General features: G+C 33.7%; 1 protein-coding gene across 2 annotated transcripts; it reads right to left on the bottom strand.

Moving 5' to 3' along the window:
- Positions 1 to 751: 751 nt before the first annotated feature.
- Positions 752 to 7,546, bottom strand: LOC142540801 (putative calcium-transporting ATPase 11, plasma membrane-type). 2 transcript variants are annotated; one of them, XR_012819155.1, is made up of 8 exons: positions 7,244 to 7,546; positions 5,350 to 5,404; positions 3,241 to 5,249; positions 2,996 to 3,154; positions 2,646 to 2,817; positions 2,109 to 2,407; positions 1,131 to 1,502; positions 752 to 1,007 (listed from the first exon to the last, which is right to left on the bottom strand). XR_012819155.1 is itself a non-coding variant. In XM_075647191.1 (7 exons), exons 1-7 carry the CDS (start codon positions 7,418 to 7,420, stop codon positions 1,191 to 1,193), a joined length of 3,183 nt encoding a protein of 1,060 aa, XP_075503306.1. In that variant the 5' UTR covers positions 7,421 to 7,546; the 3' UTR covers positions 752 to 1,190. The 2 variants fall into 2 exon arrangements, 1 of the variants encoding a protein (XP_075503306.1); XM_075647191.1 differs by having other exon boundaries at positions 752 to 1,502.
- Positions 7,547 to 22,748: the final 15,202 nt, after the last annotated feature.

The raw sequence follows: 22,748 nt of genomic DNA, 5'->3' as shown, positions 1-22,748 counted from the left end.
TCAATTAACTTTTTAGCTTTCAATTAACATCTTTGAATTATTTTCTGACTTAAGCGTCGGAGTGTCTACGCCGGGCAAACCCTGACGCCTCCGACGTTTGTTTGTGACGCAAGTGATAACCCACAAAGATTTTTCTCTACCAGCTACTTGGACCCATTTACGAACCAGCAGAGTAATTCAGATAATCACAATTTTTGGCTACATCACATATCTTTAGACTAATATGATATGTTTAATTTAGGAGGTGATCAATGTGTTTAATGTTAGTGTTTAATGTTAGTGTTACCCTTAGCAAAATTTACTTGACATCTCCAGTTATATTTACATGTTATATTATATTGATGATTACATTTTTTTTTATAATTTTATTAATAATAATCAAAATGCGAAATATTTTTAGTGTTATTTCAAAATTTATACTAAAAAAAATTATCACAAATTAAAATATATTAATTGTTATTCAATTAAAATTAAATTATCAATTTTTATCTAATTAATAATTAATAAAAATGTTTAATCATATGTTTTTATATTAAATATATTTATTTCAATATTAAAATATTTAAAAATAAAATTATGTATAAAATATTTTCATACTAAATGTTTGAAAAATTATAATTTTATTAATAATACTATATATTTATTTTTATATAACACAAAGATTGGGACCCTCGAATACACAGAATGCAACCAAACATTTGGTTTGTAATCACACAGATATAAGAAGTGTATTTGGAAAAACCAACATTCATTTCGGTGACAAAGATGGATATTTATTTAAAGAGTATCGTTATTATTATTGGCAAAAAAATAAATGCCACACGAGTCTCTGAAAAGTGTCTTGAAAAATATTCGAAATAGATTTTCTTGTAAGGCTCCTCATGCTTCAATCCTCAGCCATCATCAATCATAAACAAGGAAGACGGAAAAGCTTTCAGATTCCAACCCCTAATACCAACACTCAGAGCAATTCATTGGCAATTGTTGGAACCATCTTCAATCCAAACCTACACACGTATCCAATGTTTTATTTTTGTTTCATCTTATTTCTCATAACTGATAATACCAAAATGTTCCATGGAACTTTAGAAAGTGTCATGACAGGGCTAAACATGGAATTCAACAAATACCCTTGAATCAATCCTTTGAAGGGCTGCTCCAAATATGTACCCATTTGAATACGATATCTTTTAGGCGATGTCTGGACTACTTGGAAGTGGATCATAACCATCATGTTGTCGAGTAGCCATGGCAGTCTTTCTGTCAACCGGAATACACTTCAAAATAACTGCAATAGGCATGCTGACGGCACCGAGTAGAACACTTGTTAACCATAGTTGCCAGTTCAAAGGTACAGTGCCAGCAAATGTGCCCAAGAATTCAACTATGATCACTTGGAATGCCACTGTACACGCGATGATTCCTAAGAATATCCAGTTTCCAAACAGTCCACTGAAAATGTTTATCTTCTCAATATCACGGCTATTTATTTCATTGAAGACCTGGATGACGCCAGCAAGAAAAAAATTCACGATTTAGCAGGACACAAGGTTCTCTCTTTGCAATTGACAGGGAACATGGCAAAATGATTTGTATAACTAGCGCTATATTATCCTCATACCATCAATGCATACACGTGAGCCATATTGCTCCACTCAACTGAGCTCGAGCTACTCAAGTTGAACTCAACCACAAGTCATTTACTCGTATTACTTTTTTTGCTGTTCAATCTTGGATTATTTCATAAGTAAGAAGTTTTGATGACTACTTATAAGAAGACCCGTCCCACGGCACATTTTAATTTTATACCTTTTTTAAAAAATATCAAGTTTTTCAAGCTCGAACTCCTACCACTCCATGCCAAAGCGAGTAAAATTCGAGTATGGTAATTAACAACTTGACCAAGCACGGGTTCTTTGCAAGTCCAAGTCAAAGTTGAGTATAGCACTGTTCAAGCTCGACTGAACTTGTTTGCCACCACTAATTCCACCAACACATAATTAGAGAAAATTTGAAGTGGCTAGAATGTGTCGTCAACATAGTATATTGAGGTCGAAGAAATTGCAATAAGGCAAACACACAAGTCAAAAGCAGATGAAGTGATTTACCTGACAAAACACGAAGGTGTTGAATATGAAAGTATTCAATACTGCAGTGGCGTCAGAACCCTGGAGTCCCAATATTTGTTTCCCAAGAAAATTGAGGACTAACAAGACAGCCAGCTGATAAATGCTATGACCAATGATATTTCTCCACATGTTCACGGTGATAAAATTTTCGGTCCTCAAAACAGGAGGCCTCTTCATCAGTTCATCATTTGGTGGTTCAGTGGCTAGTGCAAGTGCACCTAGAGTGTCCATAATTAGGTTCACCCAAAGCAATTGCACTGCTGTTAGAGGAGCTGATCCTGTAATTGACAACAGAAGTAAAAGAAATATCAAATGCCAAGCATACAATGCAGGAAGGGAAAGATCATTGTGTCAGGAGCAGCAAGATTGCCACATGGTAAAAACTTTTCACGTGCAACCTCATTGAGTGAGGATACAAATTTTATTGTATGGATACAGCATCAATCTCCCTTGTTTCTTTCTTTCTTTTAACAAAAATGTTGGTCGGTGGGGCGTTTTAAGTAAAAAAAAAAGTACCTGAGATACATGCAGATACAAAATTGATCATGAGGGCAACAATATTAACAGTCAACTGGAATTGCACAAATTTCTGTATGTTGATGTATACAGATCGTCCCCATTTTGCAACGTTTACAATTGTAGCAAAATTATCATCCAATACAATCACATCCGCGCTTTCTTTTGCAACCTGTATGTATTGTTATATGACACATCGGGATTATTTTAGATTGAAAATACAAGCCCATCAAAAGAATTGTGTACCAGTCCAACACTACAATTCTTTCAAAGAAACAAACATTTGAACGCTGCAATGTCCAAATTTCATACACAAGTAACATGTACAGTTAGAGACCATATGGACGCACCTCTGTTCCAGAAATGCCCATAGCAAGTCCAATATCAGCCTCATGCAAAGCAGGGGCGTCATTTGTCCCATCACCAGTAACTGCAACAACCTCTTTAAGAATGCTTCTGGAAGTCCTTACCAGAATGTGCTTGTCCGTGGGCGATGACCGAGCCATTACCTATGTTCAAGATCATAATATTTTAGGCAGTTTATGGGTTTCCACATTGTTCCAAATGATCAAATATATGAATAAACATTAGACACCTTAAGTTTTGGTATATCTTGGCTCATCTCTTCTGAAGTCTTGTTGCGAAAATCTGGTCCTTCAACAGCAAGATCAAAGTCGGTGAATATTCCACACTCTTTCGCAATTGCTTTAGCTGTATTAATATTATCACCGGTAACCATGCGTACAGTAATCCCAGCTGCAAAACAAGTTTTTACTGCTTCTTTTACACCAGGTCGAACTGGATCCTTAATTCCCACTACTGCAATCAACGTATAGCCAGAACTAGGGATTTTATTTGCCTTCGAGCCATCATCAATGTCCTTAAATGCTAAGCATAGTGTACGCAAAGCTTCACAAGAGAAATCATTGATGACATCCATGATATTGTTAATTTGTTCTGATGACAAAGGAACAGTTTCTCCATCTGCATTAATTCCATTGTCACACATTTTTAATATAATTTCAGATGCACCTTTACAAAATGCTCTGACCTTGTCATCTGGAAGATCTACAAGCACCGACATCGTTTTCTTTTCTGAATTAAAAGGTTCAACCTTCAACAATTGGCACTGCCGACGTTGCTCGTCAAAATCACCACCCAAGAGCATTCCATACTCTAGTATTGCTGTTTCTGTTGGTGTGCCCATAATCGAACTCTTCCCATCTTTATTCTTGACCACCTCAGAACCTGTATTGTTGAATATTGCTTGCAAGAGAAAATTTAATACATTTTCTGATATATCTGAATCAAGTGTATCCTTGCCTCCACTGTTGTCTACCTCTTTTGCTCTTCCACAAATCCATATTTTACTTACAACCATATGGTTTGTTGTCAATGTGCCTGTTTTGTCAGTGCAAATGCATGTAGCAGAACCCATAGTCTCACAGGCAGATAAACGTCTCACCAGAGCTTTGTCATTCATTAACTTCTTCATGGCAAACGCAAGACTTAGTGTCACGGCTAGGGGCAATCCCTCTGGAACTGCAACAACAATTATAGTAACAGCAGTGGCAAAGTAATTCAAAAGCTGTAGAGCGTCATGGGAAGACCATTTTGTAAATTCGTGGCGAAGCTTTTTTTCGACCAAAAATCTGACCGTCAGGACTATGAAAGTTGTAAGAGCAAATACCAGTCCAATTTTACCAATAACTGTAGCGACACCGTTTAGCTTCACCTGAAGTGGGGTCTCATCTTCACCACCCTCACTTAGTGTTTCCATCAACTTTCCCCATTCAGTTCTCATACCAACAGTAGTCACCAACATCTTACCTGACCCATCTTGCACTTTTGATCCTGCCAAAAGAAAAGGTCTCTCTTCATATATATTTATTGGCACACTTTCACCGGTCAAGCTTGATTGATCAATCAATAAGTTGTGTCCTGATATAAATATTCCATCTGCAGGAACCAGGTCTCCAATAGATAGATGAACAACATCTCCAACAACCAAGTCATATATAGAGATTTTTTGACGAAATCCTTCTCTAATGACCTGGATAAAAACCTTCTTCTTTTCCTTGTCCAACTCCTTGAACTGTAGTGATTGCTTGTAGTCACTGATTGCAGTAACCATGACCACCAAGCATATGCTAAGTAAAATTCCAACGCCATCATACATGCCTTTGGGCAACCCTTCAGTGGCAACTCCCACTCCAATAGAAACCACAGCACAAACTATAAGGATGATAAGAGTTAAATCCTGCAGAGCCTCCCACACAAACGTCAAAAAACTTTTAGGGGGCTTCTCGGTGTATCGGTTGGGACCATAAACATTTTTTCTGATATCAACATCATTCGAATCGACTCCTTTATCTAGAGTAACATTCAATCTATTTGCAAGCCCTTCTACTCCTTTGAGTTTTCTTAAGGTCTTGATATCATAGGAAGCAACAATAGTTGCAATCTTATCGGGGTGCACATTAAACCCTGCAAGTCTAGCTTCTTCTGGGAGTCCATTTTGAATTTCTACCCCTGTATCTTCTTCTAGGGACTCACTTGAGTTCGTACCATCTTCAGCGGGAATTTTTATACCATGCACACCTCCTGCACAAGGAAAGATAAGTGGTGATGACAAAACAAGAGTGTGGACCAAAAGAAAGTTATGCAAGCTATATTTGAGATGAAGAATATAGTAGAATTATACCGTGAATAAACCTGAGTGCCGCGGTATAAGCCACAAAACAAACCCGTATATTGTCCTGACAACAAATTTTGGAAAATGAGCACTAGTTACACAAAATTATTTGGACTCAAGTATTCTGAGCTTTACTAGCGTTTGAGAACTACTGACAACACAATACATAGCCACAGTGCAAAATAATAAAGGTAGTTATTGAACAATGATGACCCAAAACAAAAAAAAAGCTGGAACAAGTATGGATTATCATTTAAATGAACAAAATACATCATTTTGAACGAAATATTACCGATCATAAGTCTACCTTTCCTCAACAGCTTTCATATGTAAAAATCAGCAATTGGAATTTACAAATAGCACAATCAGAAATCTAAGAAGAGTACCAAACAAGATATAAGGATTTGTCCCATTAATTGTTCATCTAAATCCAAATGGCAGTGCATGTCATCTGCCATATAGAAACAAGATTAATGTACATCCTCATCTCTAGTGAATGGCATAGAAAATCTTAGCAAATTTGATTTGTCTATCTATTACCATCATGTCATTCAATTTTAAAATTGCATTTTGTAAAGACAGCGAGGAAGAGTATCACAATTCACAAGTGGATGGTTGTTAAAGGCGCAAGGGGCACTAAAGCGCAAAAGGGTCCTAGAGCCTGAGGGCAAGACGAGGCTCGAACCTTATCGAAGCAAGGCGACCTAATAATTTTTCAGAAAAAAATTTTTTAGTTATTATTGTTACATATAAAACTTGAAATAATTAATCCAAGAAAAAATATATTATATCACAAATATTTATTTACTACTGCTATTTATTTTCTGAAAAAAAATTTATTTAGTGCGCTTTAAGCGCGCCTTAGGCTTCAAAGTCGAGCCCAGGCGCACGCACCCAGGCGCAGAGGAGGCGACTCTTGCGGCCTTGCCTTTAACAATTATGCACAAGTGTGTCCCAGCTCTACTCCCATACATAGTTCAGTTAAAATTTCTTTCTTTTCTCGTCCTTGAAAAGCAAATGGTACCAACAACAATAGTGGTAAAAATTTTGAGTCCAAGAGGCAGTCGAAAGCGAAAGATGTGCAAGTGGTGGATCAGACAGTAACCCAGAAGTATTTCAGCAAAAGGAGATGCCCTCATGCCCATGCTAAGTGGTAATTTATGACTTTCTTAACGTACACATGATACCGTTCATGAGCACCTTAGATTGTTGCAGGGGTGTTTCCGTAATAATATTAGATTGCATATTATTTTATGAAGGTTATTTCTCGAAAAAAATTAAAGAAAGATTACAATTAAAAAAATATTTGATCAAAGTAATTTTTCAAACTATCCCACGATAAATAGACGACTAGAGGACCATATCCTAGTAGTAGATATCCTACAGGGAATTGAAACATTATATTGCATTGAGAAAACAACGCATGTAACCACCCGCATGAATTAATAGAGAGATGGATGTCAGTGTCTGGGGGGAAGTTGCGAGGAAATTTCGTGTTACGACTTTATTCGGGGCCACAAGTCAAAATGTGTCATTCAGATATTTAAAGACAAAATCAAAATAAATAATAATTATATTTTAAAGAAGATTTTGTTTAAGTCAGCCCCGCCGGTAATCAGCTCATTACGGAAAAAGCAACAATTGTCAGTTACCGACATTGCGGTTATCACAAGAGAAGCGTGACTGACGTCGGTGTAACGCGTCTTCCTATTTTTGAACATCAGAGTAAAATCTCAAATCTAATAACAATATTGATGAAGAAAATGGGAAATCGTGAATGCCACAACCATTATATCACAGCACAAAAAAAATGAAATCCAACAGAAATCATTAAAAAACCATGGGAAAATTCAATTAAATCACATCTTCTGGTTCTGCGTATATAACAACAGTTATTACGTACTCCGAGTTTCCGCATTTGATCCTTAGCTTCTGATCGTTTCTCGAGATCGGCGGCGTACCGGAATCGGCGGCGGCGGTTCTTCACCAGTTTCCCGACGGCCTTCCGCCATAGCCTCTGCGCTTCTTCAGAGCGGTCTTTGTGCAGCAAATCGAACTCCTTAGGAATCAGTTTGTCCATAGCTTATTCTTTCTTCTGCCAAACCAGCGCCGCAGAGCAGAGGTGGGGGGGACCGTGTAGCAAAACTAGCAGATATCAAGGAGAAATATACGCTATATAGTATATTATATCACGCGGTTTCAGATATCAATTTCGATAAATCAAATCTTTCGTGATTAAAAATTTTGTTACATTTTTTAAAATGAAATATTGTGATAATTTACAATTCTAAACTAATTATTTTAAATAAACAATATCAATATACACACGTACATATATACAATGCTTTGACCAAATAAATTTAAAGAGAGTTACCGTGAGGTCTCTGCTGTGTAACCATTAAAAATAGTGTCTCGTTTGACACCGTTCTAATTGTTGACATTTTGTAAAAAAATTTCCTAATATTATAATATATCTATAATAAAATCTCTATAAATTAGTAATGTTGAGGTTACCAAATTTTTATAATTTAGAGAGGTATTAATTATTCGATAAATTAATTATTTATTATTTTTTGACTAATTTTTGATTCAGAAAACTTAAATTTAATTACATAAAAAATGATTGTGTTTCATCAATGTCTATATCATATTCTTTAAATTAATATATATAAATTCATTTTATTTATAAAAATGATTAGGAGATATTCATTGTTTTTATTAATTAAATAAATAATATTGATTATAACTAATCAAATAAAATTTATCATATAAACAAAAAAAAAACAATAGAATTAAATTTAATGAGAAAACAAATAACATTATAATTAAATTTTACTAAATTATTCCAGTTATGTTTAATAATTTTATAGAATTATTTATTAATGATATTGACATGAACATATTTTTATGTATAGATATTTAAAAAAAATTATTATCTTATTAATTTATTGAAATTATTATTTAGCATACTACATAGAAAATATATTATTTTAGAGATATTATTAATTTATTGAGTACTATTTTATAGATGTTTTTCTGTATTATATTAATTAAAGTTCAATCTCATAGAATAATAATTTGAAACATTTTTAAAACTTCATAAATAATCCCTCAGCTCACACCTTTTTCAAGATAAAATATGTTACACCTTCAACTACATTTTCCCCGATTTCTTATTTATGTTACAACTTCAACTACATTTTCCCCGATTTCTTGTTCAATTTTCCATCTAACATATACTAGCATTCATATTTTCAATTTTAGACTAGCGTTCATCTTTTCAGCTAGTATTTTAAGTAAAGAATCTACCACTTATAGACATGATTAACTAACTTGGGCTCATGATAAGACTATCTTATAAATGATGACAGTACAATCTTTATCCCACTAAAGAAATTATTTTTGGAATTACGATAATACCCTCACAAAAATCAATTGATATAATTACAATCTTTTTTAATATAATCGTATGTGTTGAAAAATATATTTAAAATGTGTGTATTGAATATTTGAATGTTGAATATTTGAATGTTGAAAATAAGATATGTAAATATTGAAAATTAGTGTGTGATGATATAGGTAATGATGTATTTTATTTTTGGATTATTTGTAAAGATTTCCTATAAATAGATCTCTCATTTGTGAAGAAAAACACAATTGAGTAGAGAGAAAAATATTATAAAGTGTGTAGTTTGGTAAATTTTGAGAGTTTGAGATTTTTACTTTTTACCATAAATTTTTACTTTTTCACAACACGTTATCAGCACGAAGCTCTAAAAGTCCTCCATCCTTTTCCAAGCTCCAAACAGAAGAAAAAGGTAACAAAAGTAATAATATTTATTTTACTGTTATTTATTTATTGTATATATATTTAATATATAATATAATGTTATTATTAATAATAAAAATAAATTTTTCAAAAACTTGTTACAAATCCTGGGAGGATGTTAAGGCGACATCCCACACTCCCGGTAAGGGATACGACAAGTATAAAAGCCTATAAGATTTTTAAATAAAATATCTTATGACACATCATTATAATAATATGATATGATATACATAATTATTTAAATATGTCTAATATTATATACACCATATTATTACCATAAAATTATACAAATACATATCTTTATTTTTTTATACACCAACGGTCATAAACGGTAACAAAACGGCTAGTCTTTGCCCTATAAATATGATCTCATAAACACATTCAATCACTCCAACTTTCTCTTCTTCTCTAAAAATTATTCTTCACTAAATTTTCGAAGAAAAAAGAAGATGGCTTTCTCAAGATTATTTTTAATTATTTTGGTTATCATACTCACGAGTCTTTTATTTATCGGAGAATATCCTCATCGTGTGTTTTCTTTATTTTTACAAATGCCTGTACTTGTTGTTTATCCATTACTTTGTATTGCAATATTCATTAACTAATAAAATGCATCGTAATTTTTTTAGTACCACATGTCAAATTTGACAAAGCTCGAATTTGTTGCGCTCGACATCACGGGAAAAAATTATATGCCATGGACTCTCGATGTAGAAATGCATCTTGAGTCATTGGGTCTAAGTGAGACAATAAAAGAAAATGGCATATCGACATCACAAGAAAAGGCAAAAGCCATTATATTTTTGCGTCGACATCTCGACGAGGGATTGAAATGTGAATATTTAATTGAAAAAGATCCCATGGCTTTGTGAAAAGGATTGAAAGAAAGATTTGAACATATAAGGGAAGTTATACTTCCGACCGCCCGTGATGAATGGAATATGTTAAGATTCCAAGATTTTAAGAAAGTCAGCGATTATAATTCAGCGATGTATCGAATAATCTCGCAGCTAAAATTTTGTGGACATGAGGTCACAGAATCGGAAATGCTTGAAAAAACATTTTCCACGTTTCATGCATCAAATATTACTCTACAGCAACAATATAGAGTACGTGGATTTGCGAGATATTCTGAACTCATCGCATGTCTTCTTGTGGCGGAAAAAAACAACGAGCTATTAATGAGAAATCATCAGTCCCGACCCACTGGATCAACAGCATTTCCAGAAGTAAATGTTGTAAGTAAAAATGAATTTAAACCTGGAAACCAAAATCAAATTCAAAGACAAGGTTTTGGTCGAGGTCGAGGTCGAGGTCGAGGTCGTGGACGTGGACGTGGACGTGGACGTGGAATTGGCCGTGGTCGTGGTCGAGGCCGTGGTTTTGAAAACAATAGAGATAGTTATTTTTATAATTCATCTCAAAAGAGCATCCCAAACCATCCACAGAAAAGGCATCATGAGAATACAAGTGTTAATGAGAATCACTCAAAAAGATATGAAAGTTCTTGTTTCAGATGTGGTACTCCATGACATTGGTCCAAAATTTGTCGAGCCCCTGAACACCTTTGTAAACTTTATAAAGAATCATTAAAGGGGAAAGAAAAGGAGACCAACTTCACTGAACGCAGTGACCATTTGAGTGATTCAACTCATTTTGATGCTGGTGATTTTATGAATGATTTCTCTGGAAATTATCAATATGTTGGTGGGATAGAAATGAACAATATTGATGCTGCAGATTTTCTCAATGATTTCTCTGAAAATGAACAATATAGTGGTAGAATATAAATGTACAATAATTTATTTTTCATGTATCCATATAGTGTTTTATTGTATAATTATGATATGTGTTATATTTAAATATATATTGCCAGTAATTTTATTTCATTGCATATTTTTTTGAAGTTCAAAATATGGAAAATGCTATGAGCAAAACTGAAGTTTGCATACACGATAGTGGTACAACGCACACTATCCTCCGAGATAAAAGATATTTCTTGGAATTAAAACCAACAAAAACAACGGTAAATACAATATCAGGTCATGTAGACTTGATTAAAGGATGTGGTAAAGCACAATTTTTGTTACCTAATGGTACAAAATTTTTGATCAATGATGCTTTATATTCACCACAATCGAAAAGAAATTTGTTGAGTTTTAATGATATATATTCCCATGGGTATGATACTCAAACAATGAATGAAGGGAATAAGAAATATATGTGTCTTATCACATATAAATCAGGAAAGAAATATGTGATTGAAAAACTACCAATGCTCCCTACTGGATTGCATTATACACATATAAGTCCGATTGAATCAAACATGATAGTTGATAATTCTTCAATATTAACCAATTGGCATGATCGATTGGGACATCCTGGTTCAACAATGATGCGAAGAATTATAGAAAATACACATGGTCATCCGCTGAAAGACCAGAAGATCTTTCAGAATAATAAGTTTCAATGTAAAGTATGTTCTCTTGGAAAACTTATTATAAGACCATCACAAGCCAAAATCCAAACTGAATCACCAATGTTTCTTGAACGTATTCAGGGTGATATTTGTGGACCAATCCATCCACCATGTGGACCATTCAGATACTTTATGGTATTGATTGATGCCTCCAGCAGATGGTCACATGTATGTTTATTGTCAACTCGAAATGTTGCATTTGCAAGATTACTTGCTCAAATAATAAAATTGAGAAATCAATTTCCCGATTATACAATCAAGAAAATTAGACTTGATAATGCTGGTGAATTTACTTCCCAAACTTTCAATGATTATTGTATGTCTATGGGAATCATTGTTGAGCATCATATTGCTCATGTACATACACAGAATGGATTGGCTGAATCATTGATTAAACGTCTGCAAATGATTGCTAGACCAATGATTATGAAAACAAAGCTCTCTATTTCTATATGGGGACATGCAATTTTACATGCTGCTTCATTAATTCGTATCAGACCAAGTGCATATCATAAATACTCCCCATTGCAGCTTGCATTTGGTAAAGAACCAGACATTTCTCATCTGAGAATTTTTGGATGTATGGTGTATGTGCCTATTGCACCACCGCAACGAAAGAAAATGGGACCTCAAAGAAATGTTGGAATTTATATCGGTTATGATAGTCCATCAATCATTCGATATCTTGAACCTCAGACAGACGACGTGTTCACAGCACGTTTTGCTGATTGTCATTTTAATGAGGAAATCTTCCCAATGTTAGGGGGAGAACAGAAATATACCGAAAAGGAAATTACATGGCATGTATCATCATTGTTACATCTGGATCCAAGAACAAAACAATGTGAAAAAGATGTACAACAAATTGTACACTTGCAAAGAATAGCCAATCAAATACCAGATGCATTTGCTGACACAAAAGGGGTAACTAAATCATATATACATGCTGCAAATGCCCCTGCTCGAATTGAAATTCCAAAGAAACAAATTGAAGATACTCATGATGTCATTAAACGCCTGAAGCGTGGAAGGCCAGTTGGTTCCAAGGATAAAAATCCTCGAAAAAGAAAATTTATAGAGAAACACGATGATCACAAAATAAAGAATGATGTTCCTGAAGAAATACTTGATGATCACAAAATAGAGAATGGTGTTCATGAAGAAACACATGATGATGAAAATATTCCGTCATAACCACAAACTGACGAGAATCATGAAATCTCTATCAATTACATTAATACTGGAAAAATATGGAACCAAAAAGATATAGAAAAAATTGATGATATATTTTCTTATAATGTGGCAATCGACATCATAAATGATAATGAAGATCATGAACCAAAATCTTTTGGTGAATGTAAAAATCGGCAGGATTGGATAAAATGGAAAGAAGCCATCCAGGTTGAATTAGATTCGCTAAATAAACGTAATGTTTTTGGACCTATAGTCCTTACACCTGAAGGTGTAAAACCTGTTGGATACAAATGGGTTTTTATTCGAAAGCGAAATGAGAAAAATGAAATAGTGAGATATAAAGCTCGACTTGTTGCACAAGGTTTTTCTCAAAGGCCTGGAATTGATTATGAAGAAACGTATTCTCCCGTGATGGATGCAATTACGTTTCGGTATTTGATTAGCTTGGCGGTATCTGAAAATTTAGAAATACGTCTTATGGATGTTGTTACAGCTTACTTATATGGATCACTTGATAGTAATATATATATATATGAAAATCCCTGAAGGATTTAAGATGCCTGAAGCACAAAGTTCAAAACCCAGAGAATGTTATTCTGTGAAATTACAAAGATCATTATATGGGTTAAAGCAATCTGGTCGAATGTGGTATAATCGACTAAGTGATCACTTGATGAAAAAGGGATATGTAAATAATTCAATATGCCCTTGTGTTTTCATGATGCGTAATTATTGATGTATATGTTGATGATTTAAATATCATTGGAACGAATAAGGAAATTCAAGAAATTGTGTCATACTTGAAGGAAGAATTTGAAATGAAGGATCTTGGAAAAACCAAGTATTGTCTGGGTTTACAAATTGAACAAAAAGAATGTGGAATGTTTGTTCACCAGACAAATTATACAGAAAAGATCCTTAAACGTTTTAATATGGATAAATCAAATCCTTTAAGTACTCCAATGGTTGTTAGATCATTAAACATAGAAAAGAATCCATTCCGACCATGTGAAGATGATGAAGATATTCTTGGTCCAGAAGTACCATATCTAAGTGCTATCGGTGCCCTTATGTATCTTACAAATTGTACAAGACCTGATATATCTTTTGCCGTAAATTTGTTGGCAAGATTTAGCACATATCCAACAAAGAGACACTGGAACGGAATTAAACATATATTCCGTTATCTACGAGGAACGACAGACTTGGGACTTTTGTATTCAAAAGATGCTAATCCAAGTATAATTGGTTATGCCGATGCTGGATACTTATCTGATCCACACAAGGCACGTTCTCAAACTAGATATGTTTTTACTCGTGGAGGCACTGCAATTTCTTGGCGTTCACAGAAACAAACGCTCGTAACAACTTCATCAAATCATGCCGAGATTATTGCACTACATGAAGCAAGTCGTGAATGTTTGTGGTTAAAATCAATGACCCTACATATCCAAATCTCATGCGGATTATCATTCGACGAGAAGCCTGTGATACTATATGAAGATAATGCTGCATGTGTTGCTCAAATGAAACAAGGATACATAAAAAGCGACAGAACTAAACATATTCCTCCTAAGTTCTTCGCATTCACCAAGGAGCTTGAGAAGAATAAATGTATTGATGTTCGTCACATTCAATCAAGTGAAAATTCATCAGATCTCTTCACAAAGGCGATTCCTACGTCAATATTCAGAAAGCATATATATAATATTGGGATGCACAATCTACGAAATTTGTGAAGAATTGTTCGTGTCAACATGAGGGGGAGTTTACGTGACTGCACTCTTTTTCCCTTGCTATGGTTTTTATCCCACTGGGTTTTTCCTAGTAAGGTTTTTAACGAGGCAGTATAAAAACACGTAATGAAGACAATCATTATGATCATCATCACAAGGGGGAGTGTTGAAAAATATATTTAAAATGTGTGTATTGAATATTTGAATGTTGAAAATAAGAGTTGTAAATATTGAAAATTAGTGTGTGATGATGTAGGTAATGATGTATTTTATTTTTGGATTATTTGTAAAGATTTCCTATAAATAGATATCTCATTTGTGAAGAAAAACACAATTGAGTAGAGAGAAAAATATTATAAAGTGTGTAGTTTGGTAAATTTTGAGAGTTTGAGATTTTTACTTTTTACCATAAATTTTTACTTTTTCACAACAATATGATAGTTTTTAAAAAATAATTATACGAGGATGCATAGTGCCACTAATAATTTAAAAAAAACACAATAATTTTAAAATGGATCTAAAGATATGGATCCAGAGGTCAGCCTTGGTAGGGGTGGGTACAAAAATTCCAATCAAATATAATTAAATTGATTTTATTAAACTATGCATGTTGTTAAGATTTGGACATGTGTTTTTGACCAAATGTGGGAAAAAAAATTTGTGTTCATGTTCACATATGCCATCCAACGTGAACGTCCGAACCATCATCCAAATGATGACTACCAAAGTTTGAATTTACATTTGGTTTTTACATTTGAAGAGTTTGTTATATATAGAACTCATTTGCTAGATATCACATCCAAGATTTCTAAGCATCTCAAGCTCTCAACTCAAGTGAGAAGAAAAATTAAATGTTATTTTTAGTGATTTGAAAAATTATTTTCTCGGTTATACTCGGGCTGTCATTGTGAGATATTGAGTGTTTTGTATATACTTGTAATTTCCTCCTTATAATAAAGATTTGTAGTAGCTCTATGGACGTAACTTATATTGGGTAAACCATGTAAATTTTTATAATCTTGTTGATTATTTTATTCTGCATTTTTGGTATCGTATTATCATCATGATCGTCATTGTTTCGGTGTATTACCCAACAACTGGTATAAGCGCCTTGTTGTAAAATTTATTAGAATTCTGAGTATGCTCTGTGGTTGCAGCTTTTTCTTATATTCCACATCATAAAAGATTTTTTAGATTTTTCGCTAAAGCTATACAAGCGATGGTCGGAGATGATGGATCGTGATCGGGGATCGACAAGTTCGACGGAACAAAATTTTCACTATGGCGGCTACAAATTAGAGATTATTTGTATAATAAGAATTTGCATTAACCTCTATCAGGAAAAAAGTCGAAAAAGATGGATGATGATGACTGAGAGCTCCTTGACCGACATGTATTAGGTGTAATATGATTGACCTTGACAAAAACATGACACGTAGCGTGGCGGAGGCACAAGCCACATAATAGATGATGTTCATTTTATCATACATGTACGAGAAACCATCAGCAAACAACAAAGTATATCTCATGAAAAAATTATTCAACTTGAAAATGGAAGAAGTCACTTTGGTGGCTAAATACATCAATGAATTAAACAAGATTGTTTCTCAGCTAACATCGGTTGAAATAAATTTTGATGATGAGATTCGTGTACTTATTCTTTTGGCATCTTTACCAAATTATTGGGAACCAATGCGGGCAGCAATTAGAAAATTTGTTAGCAAAAAATGCTACAATTCAATTATATCAAAGATCAAATTCTTGTCGTAAAAGTTTGCATAATGGATTCAAGTGAAGGGACATCATCAAGGTCTGCTCTAAATCTCGAGAATAGAGGAAGTGCTAGGAGTGGCAAAAGAAATTCTAACCGATGGCGCGGTAGATCCAAGTAAAGAAATGAAAAAGACAAAAAATTTTGAAAAAAATTTGAAGTGTTGGAGCTGTGGTGAAACTGATCACTTGAAAAAGAATTGCAAATCAACAAATAATAATACAAATATTGTTACTGAAGAGGTACATGATGCTCTATTACTATCCATGAAAATCCTGGTTGATTCTTGAGTTATGGACTCAAGAGCTTCGTTTCATTTCGCTGGTAATAATGACATATTTGATAATTACATCGCTAGCGATTATGGAAAAGTTTTCTGGGCTGATAGAAAACTTTGGAAATAGTTGGTAAGGGTGATGTTCGGATGAAGATGTCAAATGGATCTTTCTGGAAAATTAACAATAAGAAATGTACCAAAATTGACACGTAATTTGATCTCAGTGGGACAACTCGGCAACGAGGCCATAATGTAACCTTTGGTGATGGTTCCTGTAAAGTGAACAAAGGAGTCATGATTGTGGATTGAAGAAAGAAAACTAGAACACCTTATATGACTTCCAGTTGCAGAGATACATTAGCAACGGTGGATGCTGGAGTTAATTCAAGTATATGACATCGTAGGCTTGGGCATATGAATGGGAAGGGAATGAAGATGTTTGTATCAAACATGAAGCTATCAGAATTAAAGATTGTTGAACACAAGCGATATAAAAGTTATATCTCTGGAAAGCAGAAAAAGATGAGTTTTTCAAAAGACGATAAAGAAGTAAAAGCAGCAAAGTTGGAGCTGGTTCATACTGATGTATGAGACCATCTTTTGTGACATCCTTTGGAGGTCAAGATATTATATCACATTTATCGACGATTCAAGACGAAAAGTTAGAGTTTATTTTCTGAAAAATAAATATGATGTTTATGATGCCTTTAAAAAATGAAAAATTGTGGTTGACAATGAGACCAATTTGAAGATGAAGTCCTTACGATTTGATAATGGTGTTAAATAAGAAGTAAAAGTTTTTCAACAAAAAGAAGGCATTGATTACATTGTAATTTTCTCTCCAGTGGTTAAGTTAACCACTATCAGGACTGTACTAGATTAGTGGCAGAAGAAGATTTGCATCTGGATCAGTTAGATGTAAATACAATGTTTCTTCATGGTGAACTAGATGAAGAAATTTATATTAAACAACCATAGGACTTTGAAGTAAGAAGAAAATAGAAAATGGTGTGCAAACTTCAGAAAAGCTTGTACAATCTCAAACAAGCTCCACCACAATGGTACGAGAAGTTTGATGGATTCATGACTAATAATGGTTTCCTGAGGTGTCAGGCTGAACACTGCTGTTATGTGAAGAAGTTTGATGGTTCTTATATCATTTCTGTTATCATATGTATATGATATCGATAGTAGGATCTTATCTGTCGGAGATTCATAAACTCAAGAAAGAGTTATCAAAAGAATTTGTTGTGAAGGATTTGGGTGTTGCAAGGCGAATCTTTGAAATGAGGATCCAAATAGACCGGGTAAATGGAATTTTGAAGTTATCTGAAGAAGAGTACGTGAAAAAAGTGATTAGCAGATTTAACATGGATGAAGCTAAAATTGTGAGTACACCTTGGCTAGTGTGGGGACCCAGATGAAGCTATAAATAGATCTCTCATTTGTGAAGAAAAACACAATTGAGTAGAGAGAAAAATATTATAAAGTGTGTAGTTTGGTAAATTTTGAGAGTTTGAGATTTTTACTTTTTACCATAAATTTTTACTTTTTCACAACACGTTATCAGCACGAAGCTCTAAAAGTCCTCCATCCTTTTCCAAGCTCCAAACAGAAGAAAAAGGTAACAAAAGTAATAATATTTATTTTACTGTTATTTATTTATTGTATATATATTTAATATATAATATAATGTTATTATTAATAATAAAAATAAATTTTTCAAAAACTTGTTACAAATCCTGGGAGGATGTTAAGGCGACATCCCACACTCCCGGTAAGGGATACGACAAGTATAAAAGCCTATAAGATTTTTAAATAAAATATCTTATGACACATCATTATAATAATATGATATGATATAAATAATTATTTAAATATGTCTAATATTATATACACCATATTATTACCATAAAATTATACAAATACATATCTTTATTTTTTTATACACCAACGGTCATAAACGGTAACAAAACGGCTAGTCTTTGCCCTATAAATATGATCTCATAAACACATTCAATCACTCCAACTTTCTCTTCTTCTCTAAAAATTATTCTTCACTAAATTTTCGAAGAAAAAAGAAGATGGCTTTCTCAAGATTATTTTTAATTATTTTGGTTATCATACTCACGAGTCTTTTATTTATCGGAGAATATCCTCATCGTGTGTTTTCTTTATTTTTACAAATGCCTGTACTTGTTGTTTATCCATTACTTTGTATTGCAATATTCATTAACTAATAAAATGCATCGTAATTTTTTTAGTACCACATGTCAAATTTGACAAAGCTCGAATTTGTTGCGCTCGACATCACGGGAAAAAAATTATATGCCATGGACTCTCGATGTAGAAATGCATCTTGAGTCATTGGGTCTAAGTGAGACAATAAAAGAAAATGGCATATCGACATCACAAGAAAAGGCAAAAGCCATTATATTTTTGCGTCGACATCTCGACGAGGGATTGAAATGTGAATATTTAATTGAAAAAGATCCCATGGCTTTGTGAAAAGGATTGAAAGAAAGATTTGAACATATAAGGGAAGTTATACTTCCGACCGCCCGTGATGAATGGAATATGTTAAGATTCCAAGATTTTAAGAAAGTCAGCGATTATAATTCAGCGATGTATCGAATAATCTCGCAGCTAAAATTTTGTGGACATGAGGTCACAGAATCGGAAATGCTTGAAAAAACATTTTCCACGTTTCATGCATCAAATATTACTCTACAGCAACAATATAGAGTACGTGGATTTGCGAGATATTCTGAACTCATCGCATGTCTTCTTGTGGCGGAAAAAAACAACGAGCTATTAATGAGAAATCATCAGTCCCGACCCACTGGATCAACAGCATTTCCAGAAGTAAATGTTGTAAGTAAAAATGAATTTAAACCTGGAAACCAAAATCAAATTCAAAGACAAGGTTTTGGTCGAGGTCGAGGTCGAGGTCGAGGTCGTGGACGTGGACGTGGACGTGGACGTGGAATTGGCCGTGGTCGTGGTCGAGGCCGTGGTTTTGAAAACAATAGAGATAGTTATTTTTATAATTCATCTCAAAAGAGCATCCCAAACCATCCACAGAAAAGGCATCATGAGAATACAAGTGTTAATGAGAATCACTCAAAAAGATATGAAAGTTCTTGTTTCAGATGTGGTACTCCATGACATTGGTCCAAAATTTGTCGAGCCCCTGAACACCTTTGTAAACTTTATAAAGAATCATTAAAGGGGAAAGAAAAGGAGACCAACTTCACTGAACGCAGTGACCATTTGAGTGATTCAACTCATTTTGATGCTGGTGATTTTATGAATGATTTCTCTGGAAATTATCAATATGTTGGTGGGATAGAAATGAACAATATTGATGCTGCAGATTTTCTCAATGATTTATCTGAAAATGAACAATATAGTGGTAGAATATAAATGTACAATAATTTATTTTTCATGTATCCATATAGTGTTTTATTGTATAATTATGATATGTGTTATATTTAAATATATATTGCCAGTAATTTTATTTCATTGCATATTTTTTTGAAGTTCAAAATATGGAAAATGCTATGAGCAAAACTGAAGTTTGCATACACGATAGTGGTACAACGCACACTATCCTCCGAGATAAAAGATATTTCTTGGAATTAAAACCAACAAAAACAACGGTAAATACAATATCAGGTCCTGTAGACTTGATTAAAGGATGTGGTAAAGCACAATTTTTGTTACCTAATGGTACAAAATTTTTGATCAATGATGCTTTATATTCACCACAATCGAAAAGAAATTTGTTGAGTTTTAATGATATATATTCCCATGGGTATGATACTCAAACAATGAATGAAGGGAATAAGAAATATATGTGTCTTATCACATATAAATCAGGAAAGAAATATGTGATTGAAAAACTACCAATGCTCCCTACTGGATTGCATTATACACATATAAGTCCGATTGAATCAAACATGATAGTTGATAATTCTTCAATATTAACCAATTGGCATGATCGATTGGGACATCCTGGTTCAACAATGATGCGAAGAATTATAGAAAATACACATGGTCATCCGCTGAAAGACCAGAAGATCTTTCAGAATAATAAGTTTCAATGTAAAGTATGTTCTCTTGGAAAACTTATTATAAGACCATCACAAGCCAAAATCCAAACTGAATCACCAATGTTTCTTGAACGTATTCAGGGTGATATTTGTGGACCAATCCATCCACCATGTGGACCATTCAGATACTTTATGGTATTGATTGATGCCTCCAGCAGATGGTCACATGTATGTTTATTGTCAACTCGAAATGTTGCATTTGCAAGATTACTTGCTCAAATAATAAAATTGAGAAATCAATTTCCCGATTATACAATCAAGAAAATTAGACTTGATAATGCTGGTGAATTTACTTCCCAAACTTTCAATGATTATTGTATGTCTATGGGAATCATTGTTGAGCATCATATTGCTCATGTACATACACAGAATGGATTGGCTGAATCATTGATTAAACGTCTGCAAATGATTGCTAGACCAATGATTATGAAAACAAAGCTCTCTATTTCTATATGGGGACATGCAATTTTACATGCTGCTTCATTAATTCGCATCAGACCAAGTGCATATCATAAATACTCCCCATTGCAGCTTGCATTTGGTAAAGAACCAGACATTTCTCATCTGAGAATTTTTGGATGTATGGTGTATGTGCCTATTGCACCACCGCAACGAAAGAAAATGGGACCTCAAAGAAATGTTGGAATTTATATCGGTTATGATAGTCCATCAATCATTCGATATCTTGAACCTCAGACAGACGACGTGTTCACAGCACGTTTTGCTGATTGTCATTTTAATGAGGAAATCTTCCCAATGTTAGGGGGAGAACAGAAACATACCGAAAAGGAAATTACATGGCATGTATCATCATTGTTACATCTGGATCCAAGAACAAAACAATGTGAAAAAGATGTACAACAAATTGTACACTTGCAAAGAATAGCCAATCAAATACCAGATGCATTTGCTGACACAAAAGGGGTAACTAAATCATATATACATGCTGCAAATGCCCCTGCTCGAATTGAAATTCCAAAGAAACAAATTGAAGATACTCATGATGTCATTAAACGCCTGAAGCGTGGAAGGCCAGTTGGTTCCAAGGATAAAAATCCTCGAAAAAGAAAATTTATAGAGAAACACGATGATCACAAAATAAAGAATGATGTTCCTGAAGAAATACTTGATGATCACAAAATAGAGAATGGTGTTCATGAAGAAACACATGATGATGAAAATATTCCGTCATAACCACAAACTGACGAGAATCATGAAATCTCTATCAATTACATTAATACTGGAAAAATATGGAACCAAAAAGATATAGAAAAAATTGATGATATATTTTCTTATAATGTGGCAATCGACATCATAAATGATAATGAAGATCATGAACCAAAATCTTTTGGTGAATGTAAAAATCGGCAGGATTGGATAAAATGGAAAGAAGCCATCCAGGTTGAATTAGATTCGCTAAATAAACGTAATGTTTTTGGACCTATAGTCCTTACACCTGAAGGTGTAAAACCTGTTGGATACAAATGGGTTTTTATTCGAAAGCGAAATGAGAAAAATGAAATAGTGAGATATAAAGCTCGACTTGTTGCACAAGGTTTTTCTCAAAGGCCTGGAATTGATTATGAAGAAACGTATTCTCCCGTGATGGATGCAATTACGTTTCGGTATTTGATTAGCTTGGCGGTATCTGAAAATTTAGAAATGCGTCTTATGGATGTTGTTACAGCTTACTTATATGGATCACTTGATAGTAATATATATATATATGAAAATCCCTGAAGGATTTTTAAGATGCCTGAAGCACAAAGTTCAAAACCCAGAGAATGTTATTCTGTGAAATTACAAAGATCATTATATGGGTTAAAGCAATCTGGTCGAATGTGGTATAATCGACTAAGTGATCACTTGATGAAAAAGGGATATGTAAATAATTCAATATGCCCTTGTGTTTTCATGATGCGTAATTATTGATGTATATGTTGATGATTTAAATATCATTGGAACGAATAAGGAAATTCAAGAAATTGTGTCATACTTGAAGGAAGA

Source organism: Primulina tabacum, chromosome 3, assembly GCF_025594145.1.
Source record: "Primulina tabacum isolate GXHZ01 chromosome 3, ASM2559414v2, whole genome shotgun sequence".
NCBI classification, from domain to species: Eukaryota; Viridiplantae; Streptophyta; class Magnoliopsida; order Lamiales; family Gesneriaceae; genus Primulina; species Primulina tabacum.
The sequence above is the reverse complement of the archived record's forward strand: the minus strand, read 5'-3'. Positions and strand labels throughout refer to the sequence as shown.